General features: G+C 41.1%; 1 protein-coding gene across 2 annotated transcripts in view; it reads left to right on the top strand.

The window, feature by feature from the left end:
• Positions 1-20,195, top strand: part of fam222ba (family with sequence similarity 222 member Ba) — a 62,910-nt gene extending 42,715 nt beyond the window's left edge. For both annotated transcript variants that reach the window (XM_034300773.2, XM_026922342.3), the window contains exons 2-3: positions 3,343-3,479; positions 16,505-20,195. In XM_034300773.2, coding sequence (XP_034156664.1) covers positions 3,398-3,479; positions 16,505-18,186 — 1,764 coding nt within the window. In that variant the 5' untranslated portion in view covers positions 3,343-3,397 and the 3' untranslated portion in view covers positions 18,187-20,195. The remainder of the gene's footprint in view (positions 1-3,342; positions 3,480-16,504) is intronic.
• The last annotated feature ends 1,822 nt before the right edge of the window (positions 20,196-22,017 follow it).

Genomic DNA, 22,017 nt, shown 5'->3' with positions numbered 1-22,017 from the left:
ACATCATTTTGTGCGAAGCTAATGAATGATAGTAATCTGATTTATCCTCAATGTGGAGCATGTATCATTACGCAGTTGTTAAGCCATTTTAGCTAGAGAACAGCTAATAGCTAATGTCGACTTTTTGATGAGTTATGTGTAATTTTGAATTTCAAGCTTATTAAATTCTATTTGCTCTTTGCATGTGTAATTTTGACATCTATCTATTTATTATCTGATTTGTGTTCGGCAGTGTGCTGACAATAGGCTGGCTAGTGGCTAACCCTTTTTTTGTAGTGTGTTATTTCTGTTATTTCAGGCAACGTGGGGTCAATCGTGGGTTCTTACTTTTAATGCGTGTGTGTTATTCTGTGATCTGTTTTAGCTAGCATGCTAACATAAGCAGGCAAGTAGCTAACACATGTTTTTGGCAAGTAGCTAACACATGTCAAACTTGGGTGAGTTAAAAACTATACTGACTTTATAGCATTTATTCTTAGAATTCTTCTGTAAACCCAAGGAGATGACATTAACAGCAGATTTTTATAGCCTCAGAGTCGCAAATATTTGGATTGCTGTTTAGGGTTCCTGTTAATTGCATGGAATATATTCGGGATGAATTCTCACTGAATGCATATTACATCCGCACAGTGGAAATGGCACAGCACAACACCTTACAAAGCAAGTAGCTCCCTTTTTTTTTTTTTTCTTCTTCACTGGAAAGGACAAAACTCTAAAACCTCACACCCTGCTGTTTTAAGTAACAATCATTCTGACAGTCCTAATGGAAAATACATTACTTCATGATGGATGAAAATGGCGTTGTTTTCAAAAAAGCAAAGGGTCTTACTGGAAAATGTAGTCATAATGTAGACTATAAAAATCCTCAATCGAGCTGCATCAACATCATAACACCCCGAATCGAAAAAAAAGACAACAAAAAAAAAATCAAATCAAATCGTGAGGTCTCGAGAGATTCCCAGCCTTACCAGAGAAGTAGCTGTAAAGGAAAAAAGGGAGTTAGAACATCTCAAAGAGGAGTGACCTTCCCAAATCGTTCTGAGTCTGAACCACCGAGATCTCTCTCTTCTCATCCTTCCCTATCCTCAGGTTTCTCTCGCTCTGTCTTTCACCTAAGTGTTTGTGTTCCTAACTGCTTTCTTTCAGGCGTGTGTGTCTGTGTGTGTGCAACCCTGCTTCATTAGTGCTTGTTTTCACTCTCACTGGGAGGATTTAAATGAGCCATCGTTCTGACCTTTATAATCCTTCTCTCCCCTGGTCCAGGTCTGTGCTCCTAAGCCCTCCGACAGCGTGGTATGGCCCTGTCGCGGCTGTTTGTTGGATAATTGCCTCTCGTGTGAGGTGTTTGTCTCCTTTTAGTTATTTCTCCTCCTTACTTATTGAAGGGTTAAAAAAAAAAAAAAAAGCAGTGGAAGGGTGGGCAAGAAAATGCGTCTGCTAGACACAAATGACCAGCCATTAGCGTGCCACCGCTGCTTTTGTTCCTTAGGCAAAGCGTGTCTGCTGCTGTGAATACTGTAATTGAATTGACTGGGGCTGCCTGTGAACGCCGCCAAGCCTCCTTCCTCAGCTCAGAAGCCTGGGAAACCTGGATAACTAGAATTTCATATACTGATCAAACACAGCAAACACACACACTCACACATGCGCACACACTCACACGCACAAACTTGTCCATGGTTGCTACATTCAGATTGTGGTTTTGTGCTCTGAGTACATTATTTGTGCTACAATGTTGATGTTTCCTCAGTATTGAAGAATCCATGGTGCTATTGATGCTACGTTAAGTTAAAGTATAATTTTAGCTCTGCAGACACTTTTCTCAACAATTCACCAGCACATCTGAGGAAAACGTTGATATTCCCGATGGTTCTGTCTGGTTTCCTTTGACATTCTGCCTTTACATTGTCCTGTATGAAAGACTTAACAGCTACTATGTATTAGCTGGCTAAATTCTTAGCCTCTGTCTACAGCTAGCTTATATTTGCTTAAAAATATGTAGCTCTGTGAGTAGCATCTTTTTTAAGATACATATTTCATCTGATTTAGATGATCTTTGAACTATTTATCTCTTACCCAGCATTTTTAAATATAAGCAGATTAAAAAAGATTGCTTCTATGTACTAACTAGCTAAATTGTTAACCTCAGCTTCAGCTAGCTTATGTGTGCTTAAAAATATGTAGTGCTCTCTGTTGAATCTCTCTCTCTTTTTTAATACATGTTTGTTCTGGTTTAGATGACTTTGGACTATGTTTTTATCTCTTACACAGCATTTTGAAGTATAATGAGAAGAAAAAAAAATGCTTCCATTTACTAGCTAGTTAAATTATTAGCCTCTGTCTTCAGCTAGCTCCATGTAGTTTTTATTTGTTTTAAATCCTATCATATTTTTCCTGATTTAGATGATTTCTAGACTGTTGGTCACCTCTTATACAACATTTAAAATCTGAGCAGACATCCCATCAACATGAATGAGCTAAACCGAATAGGTCAGGAACTTCCTATACTTCCCTATACTTTCTCAACACGAATAGACGTACACACATGACAGATCATGAGACATGGTGGCCATGGCAGATGGAGGGGTAAAAGTAAGTCCAATGGAATATCAGAGGATACTAGGCTTTGGGGATTTGAAGATGCAGTGGGAAAGCGAGAGAGAGATTGGAGCAGAGAGGTTGAATTACTCTCGGCTGCTGGCCCTGAGGCCCAGGCTCTCCACGGCGGCCATGCTGCGTTTGAAGTTTAATTAAAGTTTAGATTGGGTATCAAACGTGGCCTCACCTGCTTCGAGTGAGGGAGCAGGGTCTGAAATTGAAAGGTGGGAGAGTGACCTGTCTCTGATCCATGGGTAAAGCGGCTAGGATTAGGTTCTATCTGCATGAAGCATACGGCTGGCTGTGTGTCTGTGTGTGTGTCTATGTGTGTGTCTGTGTGGTATGGTATGCTGTAGAGAGGTCAGAGCACACACATGTCCATTTGGATTATATCTTAAACTATTAGGTTTGTATTAGGTGAGGGATGTTCGGGTGTCAGGTCTGAAGAAATCTCTCTCTCTCTCTCTCTCTCTCTCTCTCTCTCTCTCTGTGTGTGTGTGTGTGTGTGTGTGTGTGTGTGTGTGTGTGTGTGCTGTCATTTTGATTATTTTGAATTAGAGCTGGATGACATGATATAAAATAGATATTTTGTGTGTGTGTGTGTGTGTGTGTGTGTGCGCAGTTGTCCGCATTTGTGTGCGTGGGTGTATGTGTTATTGTATATGGTGCTCCTCATACACATGTATATATACTGGTGTAATAACCTGCCTAACTAATCCTGCCTCTTTCGCTGTCTCTTTTCAGTGTGAGGAGGAGTGTGTGTCCCATGTTGCACTAGGAGTGTGAGTGTGTGTGTGAGATGCTGGCCTGTTTGCCAGGGCCAGGTGACCTCTCCCTCCAGCTTCTTCCCCACTCGCAGATGAACACTGGACTTCAGAAATGTGAGTACTAATTTACACATGTACACATGCACATACATATACACACAGTAAAGAGAAAAAAAATCAGTATTTTTAATAAAATAGGCAAAGGGGTGCAACCAATACCAGAGCTTCAAAGAGTACCATATAGATTATCAGTGATCAATAAAGAAAACAGGAATACAGTAATATTGCTTATTAAACAGTACCATAGACTCTGGGATAGGTTCCAGATGCACCATGACCCTGATCAGGATCAGTCACTTGTGATTGAATAAATAGACTGATGTACTATCTGGAAATGTTGCCAGATATGTTTCCTCTCCAGTTTGCTTTTACCGAGTGAATAATGCTTCCTGCTCAGTGGAACAATCCATTTCAATGGCGTCAAGCAGCGCATTGTTTTTTTTTGTTTTTTTTTTAAGTGCCAGGATATGACCAATACAGAAATGCAATTCAAATCAATATCAATGTCTCAATGTCAGCTTCACATCTCAGACTTTCAGCGTCCATATAATTCATGAGCAAACGTTAGCATACTAAAGTTAAACTTTAATCAACTTTAGTAAACTGTGAAACACATTGTTGATCAATAGCACATCTGCACTGGTTGAGTTGACACTAAACAAGGGGTTCTTCATGTTGCAGCACATTAGATGAAAAATGCTAACTGTACCAGTGTGTAGACATGAGTTTTTATGACCCAACTGTAAATTGTGTTGAAATAAGAGAAGATTGTACGCTTAATCGATTAGATAACACACAAGAGTCTATAACTTTTGTTTTTACTGTTTCTAGCTAGTTGCAAGCCACAGGCTCCGAAAGTACAACATGTTTTATATATAAATTGTACTTCACATAGATCCATAAATTAATTTAGGGAGGTTTAATTGCATTTGTGTAAGTGGCAAAGTTGGATTAACTCTCAACTTAGTCATAGCTAAATTACTAACTTGAACCAAGAGATTTGTTTTACATCATCAAACTTCCAGTCTCACTAGGAGATGCAAACTTTTCAAGTGATTGCACCTTAAAGTGAGTATTTTTGAATCTTAAAGATTTACTGCTTGCATACATTTTGGCTGTAGTGCATGCATATATGTGAAGCGGTCTGAGAAAGTCCATCAGCTGTCTCTCTGCCTGAACAGGAGAAAAAAGCAAGAAAGAAACTCAGCCTTTGTTCGAAATAGAGTTTTTCTGCTTATATACTTTGACACCTGAAATTTACAAAACCATAAATATATTTCACCAAAACAGTATTCTTGCAAATATCGTGTTGGTTAAAGAGCCCATTTAACAGTTGTGGTTTAACAGTCTGCATAAAGATGTCTAAAACGTTGCTATCTGAATACACACTGAATGTCATGCTTTGATTAAGTTGTTGTATAGCTATATATGCTGTATGAGCTGTGGTGACATAATCCTGATCAGTTCAGTGTTCAGTTTGCAATCAAATAGCGGCTGTCAAAATGTTCCTGTGCTGTATTCGGAATAAAATTCAAGGATTCAAAGATTTTTTTGGCACATACAGTTATACAGTGTTCAACATGTAGTGAAGTGCAGCGTGGTTGACACCGGGACTGTGCAAGAAAGCAAGAGTAAAAAAGTAGTAGAGGGTAATAATAGGAAAAAATATATAGAGATGTAAAAAATATATACTTAGACATAAGAAATCTTGAAAGATAATGTCAATTTTTTTTTTGGTTGAATATATGCTGGTTGAATATATGCAAAGTAAAAGCATATTTCTGGTCTGGAAAACCTTTTCAGAACTATATATACATTAGAAAATGTCAGTTTCACCATGGGAAGGTTTTTCCCTGAAGACCACACATGTAGAAAATAAATATAATGCCCTTAACATTGCTATCTCAGAAAACATTATTGCCTAGTCAGTTCAGTTCAAGTCTCGTATTTATTCCAGTTTTATGACTGGAAATAGCCTCCAGCCTGATCTGTAGTTCTCAGCTCTCTAATATCAGTACTGGTTGCATAAATCCTGTATTGGTCATTCCATTGCGACATAATGCATCTGCGGAAAGGACAATTAAGGACAGCTAAATTCTGTTCCTGCCTTCCTCTCGTCCACAATTGTGTGCTCCTGTGACAAAAAGCCTCAGGTTTATCTGTGCCAGTGTGAACGACACCCCTGAGTGACAGCCAATGCCCAATAAGCACTGCTTTTCACCACGCACCTGTCAGCCTCGCCCCCAGTCTCATCACACACACACACACACACACACACACACACACACACACACACACACACACACACACTCTTCCAGGAAACCCTGCTGCCTGTCCAAGCCTGTCCTTTTCAATGATGTTGAGCACTCGGTGAAATTAGGCACTGTTGTTCGGAGGCGCAGCAGGAGAGCGGCAGCCATCAACTCCAACCTCCATCACCTCCACACACAGAGAGCACCTGCTGCTCCTGCACTGCCATTCAGCTCTACATCTCCCTCTCTCTCTCTCTCTCTCTCTCTCTCTTTAACATACTGTCGCTGTGTCTCTCTATCACGCCCTCCTTCTCTCTTATAACGCACACATACGCACTCTATCTCTGCCCTGGCCCTTTCTCTTCCCCCACGCTCGCTGTTCTCTCAGCAGTGGACAAATGTGGGTGTCGCCTGACATGACATGTCACGAGATTGGCAGGAGAGCTATTTAGCGAGGAAATGTCAGAGGCCATTTTGTTTAGTCAACAGCCCATGACAGAGAGAGAGAGAGAGAGAGCGAGAGCAAGAGAGAGATGAGGTGCTACGCTCAATGAGGAAAAGGATGAGATTAGCTTGCCCAGCTGAAGCACAGCATCATTGAGGCACAGATGACCCTCAGACATGTCTGGTAGATTTTGTACACTTTTCTGGCCACAAGCTTCAGACTCATGAAGGGTTCAATCTGAATTACGACGCTAAAAAATAAAAACTAAATAAGAAGTATAATCACCATGTAAACATTTAAATTCAGTTGCTTTCATAATCTTCTGTGTGTTTGCATCATGGTGCACGTTAGCTAACATGGTTAGTGCAAGAAAAGAGATCCTGCAAAGAAATAAACTTTATTTTATTTACCTTCCATATTTTTTTTTCCCAAGGATTTCAAAATGATTGTACATCCAAATTATATTTCAAGGCAGAATTCATTCTTTCTTTTTCCTGCCTTCTGTTCAGAAAGGATATTTGCATCACATCACTGCTGAATATTTGAATCTGATTGGTCAGAAGGTGTTGATTAATCTTCTATAACAGCAGTGCTGACAGTCGTTACGGTTGCATGGTTTATATTAATGTGTTTATTCTAAAACGTTGTCATTTCTGTAGTAAATAACACAAGGACTTGTATGGTGGAAGCTCCACAATAATCTAAGACTAATAATAAACAGAAAATTAAAAAAAAAAAAAAACTTTTTATTTAACAAAGATAAACATTGAATCGTTGATATGGTGAAAATTTTTGTAAGATTGAATATTTATGGAAGGAGTCTCCAGTGTCAGTGCTTTGTAGCACCAAAGAAGAGTTTATCAGTAGCATGAAGAGCTGTTTTTTTTTGTTTGTTCTTTTATAATGTTTTATTATAATATGAACAAGCTTGTCACTTAGACATTCATTAAATTAAACATTAATCGTAATCATAAACAGATGAAAAGTATGACGTATGGTTCTTTAATAAATTTAAAGCAAATTATTGTTGGTGAATTTGCTGTCGTGTAAGAGGAATAAAACACTTTGGGATGATAATACCACTCCATTGTTGATTATTTTTCTATAATAACACACCCCATCATGGTTTATTTCTTACTTAGTGGACATTTTGCTGACAGTGACATCATTTAAGAGTTGGTAAAAACACAAAAATGTAACAAACATTAGCTGCTTTAAAATCTACAATCAGAATCAATTCATTCATATTGATAAAAATCCTTGCAATCAGTCCATCCAGTGAGAAATACACTTGCTTTCCTTAAAAAGACCCCAGAGAGGGAACATGTGGCGTGATGGACACTTTGTGCAGCAACCTGTCCCATCATGCACCAGGAAACGAAAGCAGAGGGATTGTAGCAGATAACAGACACAACAGCATTTGCAATTCTGCTTCAGTCTCTGTTTCAAAACTGTACTTGTCCCCTAAAAAAAGAAGGAAAACTACAGGTAGTACTGTGACACTTGGATAAATTAGCGAGCGAACATCAGGTAGAACTAAACACAGACTGGCACTGTTGTCTAAATCGCATGTATTTTTAGCAATTTTACAAATAGACAAATTCATTTAAAAGTAAGTTCTACCTACTAATCTTGTTTGTTGATTAGAACATATCTTTCAGTCTTAGCGCACAGTGTGTGATTTATGAGACTTCCTTTTGTCATTCTCATTCCTTGTCCTTCTCTCTGCCCACTCATGCACACCTTTCCCCTTTGTGTGTGTGTGTGTGTCTCTTTACCTCCTCTGCCCTTCTCACCACCCCCCCTTTCTCTCTCTCGGTGCCGTGTACCCCTGTAGAGCATGTTCTCCTGGGAGGCTGACTGGTGATAATGAGGACTCAATCTCTGTAGAATGGCAAAACCCAGTTAGACAGACAGACAGTGTCAACAGTGGCAGGAGACATCACTCTCCACTCGCAGGGGAAAGCCGAGAAGAGGAGAGGAAGCGACAGAAAGGGCTGAGTGTCACAGGAAAGGAGAGAGCTAAAGAGCGTTGACTCGGGGAGAGGGGGAATGGAAGCGAGGCGCTCTGCAGGTGTTTGGCTAGCATATTCATGAAGCGCTTAACCACAGGAACAGCGTGTGTTCTGGTGCATCTGGACTCGGCGAGAAAACACCTTCCGCTCCTCCCTCAGAGACTGACTGATCTCCGGAGGATTCGCTCGCAGTGTGAGCTTGACCCACTTCTGGGCCTCATTACTTATGCGCACTCTGTCTTTCCTTGTCCCTCTACTTGTTACTTTTTGTGTGTGTCTCGTCTAACTCGAGACCTTTTTCCTCCATCTCTTTCTCTGCATCCGTCTCCGCCCCCTAACTCGAGTGCTCACACATTCATTCCCTCCACGTCTCCTAATTCCCCCCCCCGTTCCTGTCTCGCTCTTTGTCATTTTCTCTCCCTGTATCTCTCTCTCTCTCTCTCTCTCTCTCTGCCTTTCCCTCCCTGTCTCCCCCTTCATCAGCCGTGTGATTTGAGAATAGCAGTAATCAGACTAGCCCCAGGAGCCCCCATTACCGGCACACAGGGCCGTTCCCTTGCCATTGTCAGTCTCTGCTATTCACACACACACAGACACACAGACACACAGACACACACACACACACACACACACACACACACACACACACACACACACACACCCTTCCACAAGACACGCCTCTTTCAGCCCTTGGCTCCCCTGCCGAACACATCAGGCCACTCCAACTCTCTTCTTTCAGCTACTTCTGCCTGATCGAAAGCTCATCTTTCACCCACTTCTGACTATAGCACCATTTATATGAGGCTTTTCTCCAGGGAGAATCACTAAGCCTTTATTCTTATTCATCTCCCTCTTTCTCGCCGTATAGCTCATTTCCTCTTAGCTAGTGCTCCTGCTGGTTTAAAAAGTGGAGTAAAAGAGGACACAGCAAGAAAGATGACAAAGTGACAGGGAACAAGACAGGATTTGATGCTTCTTTTCATTAATGTAGGAATTTGAGTCTAAGGCTGCTGGTATTTGAACTGGATTTGGTCTGTTGGTCGTATGCAACCTCATTATTGCCAACATAAAAACTGGCAGAAGTATAGCAGTGCGTTTCTGAAGTACAAACCCACATACGTTACCTTTAGTAACATTTACACGTCTTTTTTTTAAATAGATTAGTAGCCTTATATAGTAAATACGTTTAACTATAGGGTCATAATAGACTGTGATTTGAGACACAGCCGATGACCATGACCACAACAGTAGCAACTGAGCTTGTGTACAGTTGTATGATGTCTCCATGCCACGCTGTAGTGACGTGCGTCCCAAAATAGTCGGTGTGAAATTGCTAACATTTTGCAGATACTCAGAAACCTGCCAGGCATATTTCAGCTCTGATCCTTCTACTGGTGGACAGAGCTTTTAATCCTCCACATGCATAAAAGCTACGCACGCAACATATGAACATTTCTGTTTCCTGTGTCTCTCCTGAGATCCCTGTGTCCATGCCAGGTGTGCTTAACCAACAACAGGAAACTCAACACTGACAAACTGTGGTTATCTGTGTTTACCAGAGACCACAGAAGTCAACAGAAGGCACCCACATTTCTCATTAGCTACCTTGGCTGATCTAATCACAAGCTACAGTCCAAAATCCTGCCTCTGTCCACTGTCCAAGGGCAGTTCAACAGAAGTGTGCACGCATACCCAAAATATAGAAATACAGAAACAGATTTGATGACATTCACCATACATTTTGTGATCAGTACATCTTTTTTTTTTTTTTTTTTGGCTATAAGGTTATCTCGTATTTGGTTGTTTTGGCTTGACGTTTTGATCTCTTTCTTCAAAGTTATTCCAAAATGCCAATGGAGGTCTTCCAGAAGGAAAGTGCATGTTCACACTTCAGCTCTTTTTTAAATCACCTGAGTATCAAACAACATTCTTCACTGAAAAGCCATTTAGACTGGAACTAAGCTCGGTATGGAACGTGGCTCCCAATTCAATCCACGTCTCTGCCGTAATGGTCAGGAGTGCGGATGCAGGCCGCAATCTCTCAGAGAGACGGGGAAAGAGATAGACAGGGACAGAGCTAGTCGAGGACAGAGATAGACAGCCACAGGGGGTCAGGAATGGCCCCTTCACTTCAGTGGCTGTGTCTCCATAATTGCTGCTTATGGAGGCTCCCCTCAGGGCGACGTGCTGCTCATCAGTCTCTGTGCTAGCGGCCCGCTTGGTGACACACGCACCAACATCTCCAGGGCATCATGTGCCACCCTGACAGAGAGCTAATCTGACAGGAAGCCTGCCCACAGAGAGATGTGGTGGATTTAAGAGTGTTTTTGCTTGGCCCTTCCTTGTTCCCTTCCTTGCTCACTCGGTTTCCATCATTTTCTTCCCTCGTGCATCTCGTTGTGGTCAGGTAGAAAGGCAGTGTGCCGTTGTCACTCTTAATGGACCAAATAGCTGCGGCAGGGGAAGACTCTAAGTAAAATGCAGTAGATGGCTCTAATGTGCACCTCTGAGACTGGAGCTCTGGACAGCAATGGAGTCTTTTTTGTTGTAATTTAGGACCAGTTTCCTCTACTCAGCTTAGAGATGCTCCAAGCCTGGGGACATGACCAAACCAAAACTGGCTTATCTCTCTCACTCCATCTCACTTTCTCCTCCTGCTGCATCTACCTCTCCCTCTCCACCCGAGGCTGAATGCAGTAGTGGGTATTAACTATCAAGCTGTAGCAGTGGGTCGATCACTTAGGTCAGATACGATACTCCACACTTTAATATGGCCCTCTATTTATGATTCATATGAAGGGAGAAGAATGCAGCTGGGAGTGGAAGATGAAGGGTCAGGGGGGCTAACGTGAAGAAGGAGAGCGCAAGAGAGAAAATACTTTATAATTCCATACCAAACTATGCCTTAAGACTTTCTGCAAAATGAATATTGTGTCATCAGTTCCATAAATTGTTCTCTTTTATGTCTCACTATCCGTCTCTATTTTTGGCTGTCTCAGCCTCCTTTTTTATATAATAGTCATTAAAGTCCCGGGGAACATGGTGTAAAATATTAAAACATTTGTGTGAGTAGTATATTAAACACCCAGAAAACTTTGAATAAAAACAACCTATATGCTATTTCATGCAAGCAGAACTAAATTTTAAAATGCAAAAACTGAAATTGTACTGGAACTATACATTTACCAACCGATTCAATTACCACATATCACAGCAGGCCACACCCACCAGGCTAGCTTTCACAGATTTCATGTGCTTGGTTAGCTTTTGTTCCGACTTGATGCATAGTTTGATGAGATTACAGTACCTAAGACTGCTGTAAGGCTCTTTTCAAAACACTCAGCACTGTTTGACATTATAGTGTAAAATTGAGGAAGAGTAATGATTTACAGTCACACCATTCAGTGTTACCCTAGAAGAGGATGCGTTCCCTTTTGAGTCTGGTTCCTCTCAAGGTTTCTCGTGTCCGGGAGATTTTTCTTTTCAATGTCACCTCTGGCCCTGGTTTTCTGTAAAGCTGTTTTGTGAACAATGGCTGTTGTTATAAGCACTACACATATAAAATTGAATTGAACCTCCACCTTGTCATTGAGGAGGGAAATTACATGTAGACTTATAAACTCATACTTTGTCTAACATCATCTTAATTAATGTATTCAGCAATTCAAGTAATTGGTGACTCTAAATTGTCCCTAGGTGTGAATGAGTGTGAATGTGTGAAAGTGTGTGTGTGTGTGTGTATGCACACGCATTGAGTCCTTCATTGGATCCATCCAGGATGTTTTCCTGCCTTATGACCAGTGTAACTAAGATAGGCTCCACCTCCAACATGGCACTAACCAGGATAAAGTGCTTACTGAACCAATGAATAAATGAAGTTTCCTGGAGCTACAAATTTCCGATTTCATTTTTGTCATGACTGATTTCTCTTGCTCAGTGTTGCTTGTTTTCATCATCACGTTAAAATTCATAGACACTCAGTCTAATTCATTGCTCGCAGTAGAGAAAGTTCCTGAGCATCATCCTTCAAGAGAAAAGTAGGAGAAGGAGAATTGCATGAGATGGCAAGTGTTAAAAGAATTACTTTGCCTCTAAGTGATTAGTGCTGAGTTTGGAGTGAGAGAGAGGCATGTGTTTGTTTTGTCATTAGCAAAGTGGTTGAAACTGAGCCAGCCAGGTTCATGGCTCATGGTGTCTGCCTGGAGGTTTGCCCCACAGCACTGATCTGAAAATAGCAATGCACTTTTCACTGGTCAAGCACATCATACAGCTTTAAAATCATCAACCAGCCCAGAATACAGGCCTCTGTCCCAGCTAGCCTTGGGCGCTCTGGCAATATGATCTAGATATTGTAATAATTGCCTAACACTAACCAACTTCGTTGTTGCTTGTAGCAAGCTGCTGGTTTGTCCTAAACAAAAATTGTTATAGTTTTTCATAATGAGGCACTACAGGTTTATTTTCAAATACCCAAATAACATAATGCATTATGTTATAAATATAAATATTCTCCCTACCACCATCATGCTTCTTTTTTTTTTTTTTTAAACCCTGAAAATGGTCTAAAACCATTCTACAATTTCATTCAAAATTTTCGAATCTGGAAATAGCTCCATGATTTTCCACAAGTAAACTATCACATATTTGTCACAGGTCATGAGTGGGATTTTGTATCCTCATTCATTATTTGCAGTGCCATGTTCTCGCTGATTTATTTATCAGGAGCCAAACTAGTGAAAATACCATAATAATTGCATCCATTTTGTGCAGCATTAACATTAGTTTCCTGGTACCATGTCATCCTGTGTACTTGGATGTAGTTCGTCCAAAGCTGTGGGAGAAACTGAGCTCCTAACACCTAATCTTATACAGACTACCAGGTAACCTCAGCGGTCCCACAGAGTCCACCACAACTCACCATCACCCCAGAGCCCACAGTACAATTTTTTAAACAACATTTGAAAAATGCTAAGAGAATTACTTCATGCAGAGTGAGTGAGAGCCTTGTAAATGTGACACAGGAAAAATTTTTTGTGCAGTTCTTTCATCAGTGTGCAGAATTAATATTAGACTGTTAGAAAAGTGACCTCGACATGAATGAGCCTGTGTGAGTGGCCTTGGTCACTCTGAGAAGCTTGGAGATGAGGGAGCCAGAGGCAAATGGAAATGCATGTAAATGTGGTGTGTGTGTGTGTGTGTGTGTGTGTGTGTGTGTGTGTAGGAAGGATCACTAGTTCTGGATCAGAGTGGCAGGGAAGTGCAGGTGGGTGCACATCAGAAGCCCCCCTCACCCATCTATCTCCCCTGCCCCCTAATTCTGTCTCTCCTTCTCTTCCTCTCTCTCTCACTTCGAATGATAAAAGCTTGTTTTATACAAAGACTTCCTTTCAGCAGCCAGACAGCGGCTTCACAGAGAACACTTATCGTCAAATTCTCTCTCTCTTTCTCTCTCTCTCTCTCTGTGTGTCTCTCTGTCTCTCTCTCTCTCTCTCTCTCTCTCTCATCTTTTATTCCCTCAGTGTCTTTTATATTCTATAGATGCATCATACGTGTCATATCAACTCAAGAAACTATTTTTTTTCCTCCTTTGGGATCATAGTGCTGTTTATCTATTACATCATACTGTAAGTAAGTGTGGAATGCTTCTGTTTTATACAGAAAAATAAACTCTCTGTATACAGTATATATGTGTGTGTAGAAGTTCTAATGGGTGATAAAATAATCATTGGTTACCATTAGCAAAGTTTTATACTAAATTTTATTTTTGCTTAGGATATTTTTTTAATATATGATCTTCAAGCCATTAATGTTCACCACAAATCTGATACTGTTTAGTGCAGTAGATGCCTAAGTATGTAGGTTCTTTGTACATAAATATCACAGATTTTTGTGCAATCATATACAACATGAAAATAGCTAACTCTGTACTAGGCCCAACCCCATGATATAAATATATGCTGTAAAAAAAACCCTAAATGTGTGTTTGACATTATATCCAAGAGGATATGAATCACTGGTAATACCTAACAGGGTAGAATAAAAATTTCCCACTCGTCTTCCAAAATTAGAAAAAAAAAGACAGAAACTACAGTTAAATTTCAATTTGCTTTTTAAAAAATACCATGATTTTTGAAGTAACAGACTTTGTGTGAATTTACCAACCAAAAGTCATTAAAACGCCATTTTTAAGTGGAAATTGAAAATGAGCAGTCGTGTAAAAATGTCAAGCAAAGATGTAATACATGTCTCTCTCAAAGATTTTTTTTTTTGCTATTAAACGAACTCCAGAGATTCACTGTCTCACATTTTGTTCTCTTTGGCCTTAAGCATGCTGCACTCATCAAGATATAGTGAGGAGAGCTGAGGGAGAGAAAATGAGCGCACTCTAATTAATCAGCTCATTTAGAGCCAAGACCACAGTTATTATAATAACAGGCTCAGCTGTTGTCCTTTTGGAAATGCTGCTGAGAAGCAGTTTGGAGGTGTTAGTAGTCGGGTCAAGTTTTTTTACTTGTGTAGTTCAGCCAAGCATGTAAGTGTGGATTTATTGGAGCATAAGTAAGTCTGAGTTTTTATGGTCATCAGCTAGTTGGGATCAAGTGTAATGGGAACTACACCCCACTCTCAATCATGATACAGCCCATTGGCTAAAATCGACTATTTGGGTACATGTCACATCCATCATACTTGTGGGAAATGAGTGTAAAATCAGTTGAAAATATGTGTTATTGACCAATGTTGCAACTGTGGTTGTGCATTGGAGTAGCTGTAAATAGCTAGATAGATACAGCTGCAGCAAGTGGCTGTCATTAGTAAGCTAAAAGTTTTATTAAATATAGCCAGCTGGCTAGCAATACACTGAGGGGTTGTCACTGGAGCAGATAAACATAACTAGCTTAATATCTATCTAGCTTAGTAGTTATATTTTTACATTTTTCTGGGTTCATGCGTTTCCTCTGAATAGCAAACACAGTAAACAGAAAAGCTGAAACCCTTTCATTCAAACCAAAAAAAACACTGAACTTACTTTTTTGTTATCTTTCCTTTTGTGTAATTTGCACTTTGATTAGACAGTGTGGGCTGAGTCTATCAACTTTTAGTTTCTCCTAGCAAAAAATTGATGATAAATAATCCACGTTTTTCATGTTCATTACACCCGCGACTGGTGGTGCTGTTGCACTCGGTTTCACAAAAATTCTAAGTAATACTCTTTAAAACATTTGTTAACCACAAATAAGTTGTGGAGACTCTCTACATGCTCTTTAAGAAATGATTTCTGACACTTGACACTGACACACACACACGCACACACACTGAGAGGATTAACATAAAATGTTTTAAAATAGTGTCACGTGCACTTGCCATGCTTAAGTGCACCCACCATAATGCCCTGTGTGTGTGTGTGTGTGTGTGTGTGTGTGTGTGTGTGAGAGAGAGAGAGAGAGAGAGAGAGAGAGAGAGAGAGAGGTGGAATTGGGATGATAAGCATTCATCTACCTCAACCACGCACACACATATTGCAATTAACCTATGTCAGTACAAGATATTCGCTTTTTAAATGTCAGAACACATTATTAAGTCATTAGGAGGAGGCTGATGTACACTGAAAACAAAATGTGCATGCTCATCAAAAATTACCTCTACAATGACCATCACAGTGCTGTAGTAATTTCCTGTGTAGATGATGTATACTCATGTACACTCAGTTGGCAGTTTAGATTTGCATTTATTAGGTAATCTACTTTGCAGCATATCAGCTGTGATACAGCATCCATGGGGCAGACAGGTTTGCTCAAGTAGCTGCTTGACAATGCTGTGGTTTGAACTCACAACCTTCTGATCAGTAGCCCAGTACCACTGTCTAGTCGGTTATAACCAATTATTTACTATGCACAATTTGACAGCCCCCTCTACTCCATCCACTGATTGAAAGGGACCACCACAGGACCAACATTTATCAGATTTTATTTGGGTTGGGCTAGAACTTTCTCAGCACAACAGTGACCCTGGCATGGTTGTGTGTTTGTGGTGCTGGCACGATGTGAACTGTGTGTTTCTTTATCAGCTAAAAGTCAAGGGCCTTTTTATGGCTCCACTGAAACTGGTAACCTGAGAATATTGGGGCATTCAGGTCCGGCTCCTCTCTTGTGTCCTCTGCTCTGGTTACTCCTGATCCTGTTAACTCTCACCTCTCCTTACATGTGGGTATCCATATTGTATCTGCCTTTTCCCCAGCTCTGTTATTTTTCCTGTTACTGTATCCCTTTATCACCCCTTTTGATGCTGTTTCCCTGTAATTGTCAATTCCTTTGTTAATTTATTTCTTCTTTCTCTCTCTTTATTGTATGTCCTTCTCTGTGTCTCCAGGGGACACTACACAGAGGATGAGATCAGCCCAGTATCCGACCCCTGCGGAGCTGGACGCTTATGCTAAGAAGGTGGCCAACAGCCCGCTGACCATTAAAATATTTCCTAACAGCGTCAAGGTCCCACAACGCAACCACGTGCGGCGCACTGTCAACGGATTGGACGCGGGTGGTGCACGCTACAGTCCCTATCCCCCTTCACAGTCTGCGGCCAAGGCCGGCCTCCTGGCCATCGTCAAGGCACCCATCACCAAGGGCATCATCAAAGACTTCACCGGTACACGTGTGACAATGAGCGCCCCTGGAAGTGGGTATGGCCCAGCACCAAGCACTTTAACCCTTCAGCATGCACCACAGCCGCTTCAGAGACCCCCACAACATCAGCAAGGCCTCCCACAACACAGTCAGAGTCTCCAGCCCCTCCAGCAGCAACAGCAACACCAGGGACTTGGGCATCACGCGCCCTCAGCAATGCCCCAGCACCCACAGGGCATGGGCAGGACACAGCCTCTTTCCCACCCCCCTCCTCTTGGTCACCCAGGTCCACAGCCTCCTCCTGCTCTCTTGCTTCAACAACAACAGCAGCACCTCCAACAGCCTCCTCCGGGCCTGCAGGGTGGCACTAGAAAACTCACGGATGCCGATGCCCCTCCAAATGTGACTGTTTCTACCTCAACCATTCCTCTCTCAATGGCTGGCACCTTGCACCAGGGCCGCCAAGCTGATCTGAGCACCATTGTGCACCAGATTAACCAGTTCTGCCAGGCTCGGGCCCAGGGCGCCGGGGCCACATCCATGTGTGAGGGCCAAATTGCTAACCCAAGCCCCATCAGCCGCAACTTGCTCATCAATGCCAGCTCCCGGGTGGCCATGCACAGTGGGCATTCCAGCGCTGTACCTCCAGGCCTTGGACACTCTTCTTGCACCATTGGGGCACCAGATAAATCAGTAGGCACTGGAGTGCCTCTTCACAACATGGGTGCCATAAACAGGATGGCTGTGTATCACAACGATTTGAAGCAGCAACAGCATCTGCAGCACCAACAGAACCCCCAACAGCATCCGATTTGCCACCAACAGCATCAGCAGATGATGTCATGGAACCAGCATCAGCTCGCACACCTGCAGCATGTATCGGACGGGGCCGGGCACCCTTGCAAAACCGCTCCTCGGGACCCAGGCTTCCCTTGTAAAGGCATGAACTACCCACCTGAGCTGTGTGTAGGGCAGCCTTACACCCTCAAACCCCCCATGGATAAGCCAACGCCTTCGCCTCCAATTGTCAACAACAACACCATGCCACCTGGCACTGTTGCACACTACGCTAACGGCCAGTACTACCACCAGGTGCCTGTGTGGGGTAGTATTCTCCCAACACCCAACAGCGACAGTTCCGGCTCACAGGAGTTGCCTGCGCCCTTCCATGGTCCAACAGGCAATGGAACGGGCAGTACCAACCCCACCCCAGGGGTGGACTGCGCCCCCACGGGAGGAACAGCGCATTATCGACCGGCAGGAGTGGCAGGGGGAGCCGCAGTGGGGCAGACTAATCTGATGCAAACGGCAGATTACATGGGAGGGGACTTCCAGACTCCCTGCTTCCGAGATCAAAATCTGGGCCTGATGGGGAAGATGCCCAGGCCTCCCCCCATGGCCCATGGCCAGCACCCAGGGTACAGATAAGCTCTGACACAGGCTCCACTCACCACCTCTGTCCGTTTCAGATAGCCACACAAAATCATCTACTCTGCTCTCTGTCTTAAAATTACTTAATAGGAGGAAAAGCATTACAACACATCAACACATTAACAGTTCAGACAGCAAACAGAAAGTGATCACTGAAAACTGAAAAATATTTAACAAAAGCAGTGTTTTCACTATTGTTTTTTTTCTTTTAATCATCATTCTTGCAAGTGATCAATTTTTTAAAGGATTAAGCCCATATAATTTTGGTTATTGGTTTTACTTTATTTCTCCCAGATCACTGTGTGATACGTCTTCTAGACATAGAAGTACAGTCTGAAAGCTGAAATGATGTCCTTCAAACATCATGAATGGCCAACTCGTTCTCTTGCCAGAGGTTTATGGTTCAGCTATAAGTCGAATAACCTCAGTAATGCACTGTTCAGGAAGGTATTTTCTCTTTTTTTATTTCTGGATCTGGCCTGTGTGTACTTGGCATCTCCAGATTCCTCACTAAATTGTTCAAGACAATGTAGATCTTGTTCAGTGGGGTTCATCCTCTTCTCTACATTAATTTATTAATCTGTGAATGGGATAATGTTTTGTAATCGACAACATGATTTCGACAGGATAATATATATCAGTGAAGTTTTATCAGTCGCATATCAAGCCACTTAGTCTGGCTGGCTTAAAGTGACGGAAGCATAACTTATATATCAATTACAGTTAAAAGTGCTGCGACAAATCAGGTGGCTTAACTGATGTCTTAACTCATTTAGATGAATGAAGTAGGCAGCATGATCGTGGAGTTCTATTTTCTTAAGAAGCCAATGTGGGCTTAATTAAAAGAAAAAAACCTGCAAGAAGATATTGAGCTTCAAGGGGTGCCATTGTACTTCTGCTTCATTTTCTTAAGATATGAAAATGTACTTGAATCATAGAGATGGGCTGTTCTCTTGTTAGATGGTTTGTAATAAAGTTAGCAGGACTAAACTTACTACTGGAGAAGATTGTGTATTGTGGATTGTTACTAATATCATTTAGAGACTAACTACAAACCAAATTGAGATTATTTGATCCTACATTTTCTCATGTATCTGTTGAAATAACTTCAGTTTAGGAGTTGCTACTGATGCTCTAATGACATGTGCTTGAATAGACCAAATTGATCACTTGCAAGATCGCTTGTGGGTAAATCAAGGAGGACTTTAAGTCAAAGGTGAAACAGCAGATGATTTATTTTATTGTACACTGGCTAATCTGCTATACTACTGTAACTTTTACGAAGTGTAATGACTGTGTGAATGTTGGATGGTTTGTGTGGGGATGGTTTTAGTGGGCGAGCGAGTGTGAGTGAGTGAGTAATGGGTGTCTGATTGTGTGTGTGTGTGTGTGTGTGTTGGTTGGTTGGTTGGTTGGTGGATTCACCATCACCCACTCTCTGCTTGCCTCCCTCTGGAACAGCCCTTATAAAGCCTTAAGTATTTGGTCCTTGGACTTTCCTTTGAAAACAAGCATGGTTATTATGAAACCTATAATAATGATAATTATGAAAACGACTTCAAAAAGACTATAAAGGAACAGCAATTTTTTCCTTGTTTATTTTTATTAACTAAAGCTTTTGTTGAATAGAAAAGCAATTCCTTAGGATTACTTTGCAACAAAACAAAGAAAAAAGAATAATATTTTATTGTAATTATGTTTTATAGCTATGTGTAGTTCTGGGCTGTAACAAAAATCTTTTTATTCCAAGTTTCAAAGCTTCAGTTTTGCAATTTGTGACTATTTATAATTATAAACTTGATTTTTTTCGTTATTTAAATTTTTTTCTTTGGTTTTTTTTTTTTTTTTTTTTTTTTGCTATAGCTGTGAAATGAAGAGTCTAGAAGACTTTCTCATATCTGTCACTCTGTGGCTGTTGAGTGAGTGAGCGAAAACTACAGAGTGTGTGTGGAGAGTTGTGCTACTCTTTTTGTAATATTGTAATAATAAAATAAAGTTCTAATTTATGCTTTGAAATCTGCCTTCTCCTTCTTATAATAACTCCCCACCACTTTGGTCTCTCAACGTAGGTTGCAGGTTTGGAGTTTGGTCTGTGTGTGGTCTTGTTGCTACACACACTTTTGTTTCTGAAGCCACGTCCCAGACAGCACCTGTGCAGGAAATGTGATTCTGCTTCTGGCCAAATTCTGCACATGGCTTTGAAGTGCACTTTCTTTTTTTCATATAATACGAGCTGACTTGTGGCCACTGATGCACGAAATCCCATGATTCACTGCACTGAGAAAACAGTCGGAAATGAGTATGATGAAGCTCGGGCACTGTGTGTAAGCAGCTGTGGGTTCTTATTAGTGACACCATAAAAGACATTCACAAAGATTATGAGTAGACTGCTCAGATTCGGACAGGAAGTGCTCAGTTGTGTCCAGCTGCCCTAAAATCAACACTGTAGATGTTAATTCATTTTACTTTGTGTAGGTATAAAAATGAGGGAGATGATTCATAAATACTGTATTAACCACATCAGTAACTGCTGTTTCTTTACAGCTCATTTATGAAATTCAAAGGCTGCTTTCTAATATTTTTCAGCACTTGTCGAATTCTCGTCATTTTGCCTTCATAAGGGCTTTTCCTACTTCATCAGGGAAGTAAAGTTTGTTGGATGAACCTGTACACTTGTACACCTGTAAACTTCAGGAGCAGAACTTACCCAGAAAGCATTGCACCCTAATGCAATTTTAAAAAAGTAGGGGGGAGGGGTAATTATTAACAAAAAAAAAAGTAATAAGAGACTTACTATTTTATTATATATAATTTGGCTTATATGCAATCAACTCAACCACATATTCCTGATAAGAAGCACGTCCAGTTTGCGAAAGCAAGAAGTGTTGGGTCTGACTGCTGCTTTATTCTGCTGTTAGGTGCAGCAAGCACAGTGTAGCTGAACTATCTACAATAAAAAAATAAAAAAATTAATGTGCTCGCTCTTAATCTGTCACGTAGCTGATACGCACTTCCAAGTCATAATATGGGAATCTACAAAGGGTATGTTTAAAAACAGTACAGCAATACAAGTTGATTATATTTCTATACCAGCCTGTCTTAAAGTGTTTTATTCCAGCAATTTGACAATGATTACATTTTAATTTATAAATGTATGTCACGTCATACTTTTTTTGTCAGTGTGTGGTTATATTAATGTTGTGGAACAGCCACAAAACTTACTTCCTATTGTCACATATTGCATGTTATAACAGTTATAGACAGACATTCCCTCACCAGCCTCACTTTTTTCCCTCTTTAAGTGAATAAGACAAAAAAAAAAATGCAGTTTGTAAGGTTCCACATAAAGTCTTCTGCCCTGAAGTCTTTCCACCCATGTTACAAAGCGCTGACACTGGAGACTCTTTCCATAAATGTTAAATAACGTTAATATCTCCTTCACCATATCAATAAGCCATGCTGTTACAGACAATTAATCAACACCTTCTGACCAATCAGATTTGAGAATTCAACAGTGCTGTGGTATAATGTGGTGCCAAAACCATATAGTCCCTCAAATATCATGTTATTTAAGAGTCGTAGGTGTAGTCCGTTTAATTTTCTAATGGAGGTTTGAAAAACATACTAAATTCAAATGACTACAGTGGAGGGGAAACACATCTCTTTCTCTTTCTCTCTCTCTCTCTCTCTCTCTCTCTCTCTCTCTCTCTCTCTCTCTCTCTCTCTCTCTCTCTCTCTCCTCCTTCTCTCTCCCTCTCTTTCTCTTTCCCTCCAGCAGGCTACTTTTAGCCTTGCTGCCTCATGCACCGCGACAGCTGGCGTACAAAT

The sequence above is a fragment of the Pangasianodon hypophthalmus genome, chromosome 27 (assembly GCF_027358585.1).
Source record: "Pangasianodon hypophthalmus isolate fPanHyp1 chromosome 27, fPanHyp1.pri, whole genome shotgun sequence".
Taxonomy (NCBI): domain Eukaryota; kingdom Metazoa; phylum Chordata; class Actinopteri; order Siluriformes; family Pangasiidae; genus Pangasianodon; species Pangasianodon hypophthalmus.
Note: the sequence above shows the minus strand (reverse complement) of the source record. Positions and strands in the feature narration are given on the sequence as shown.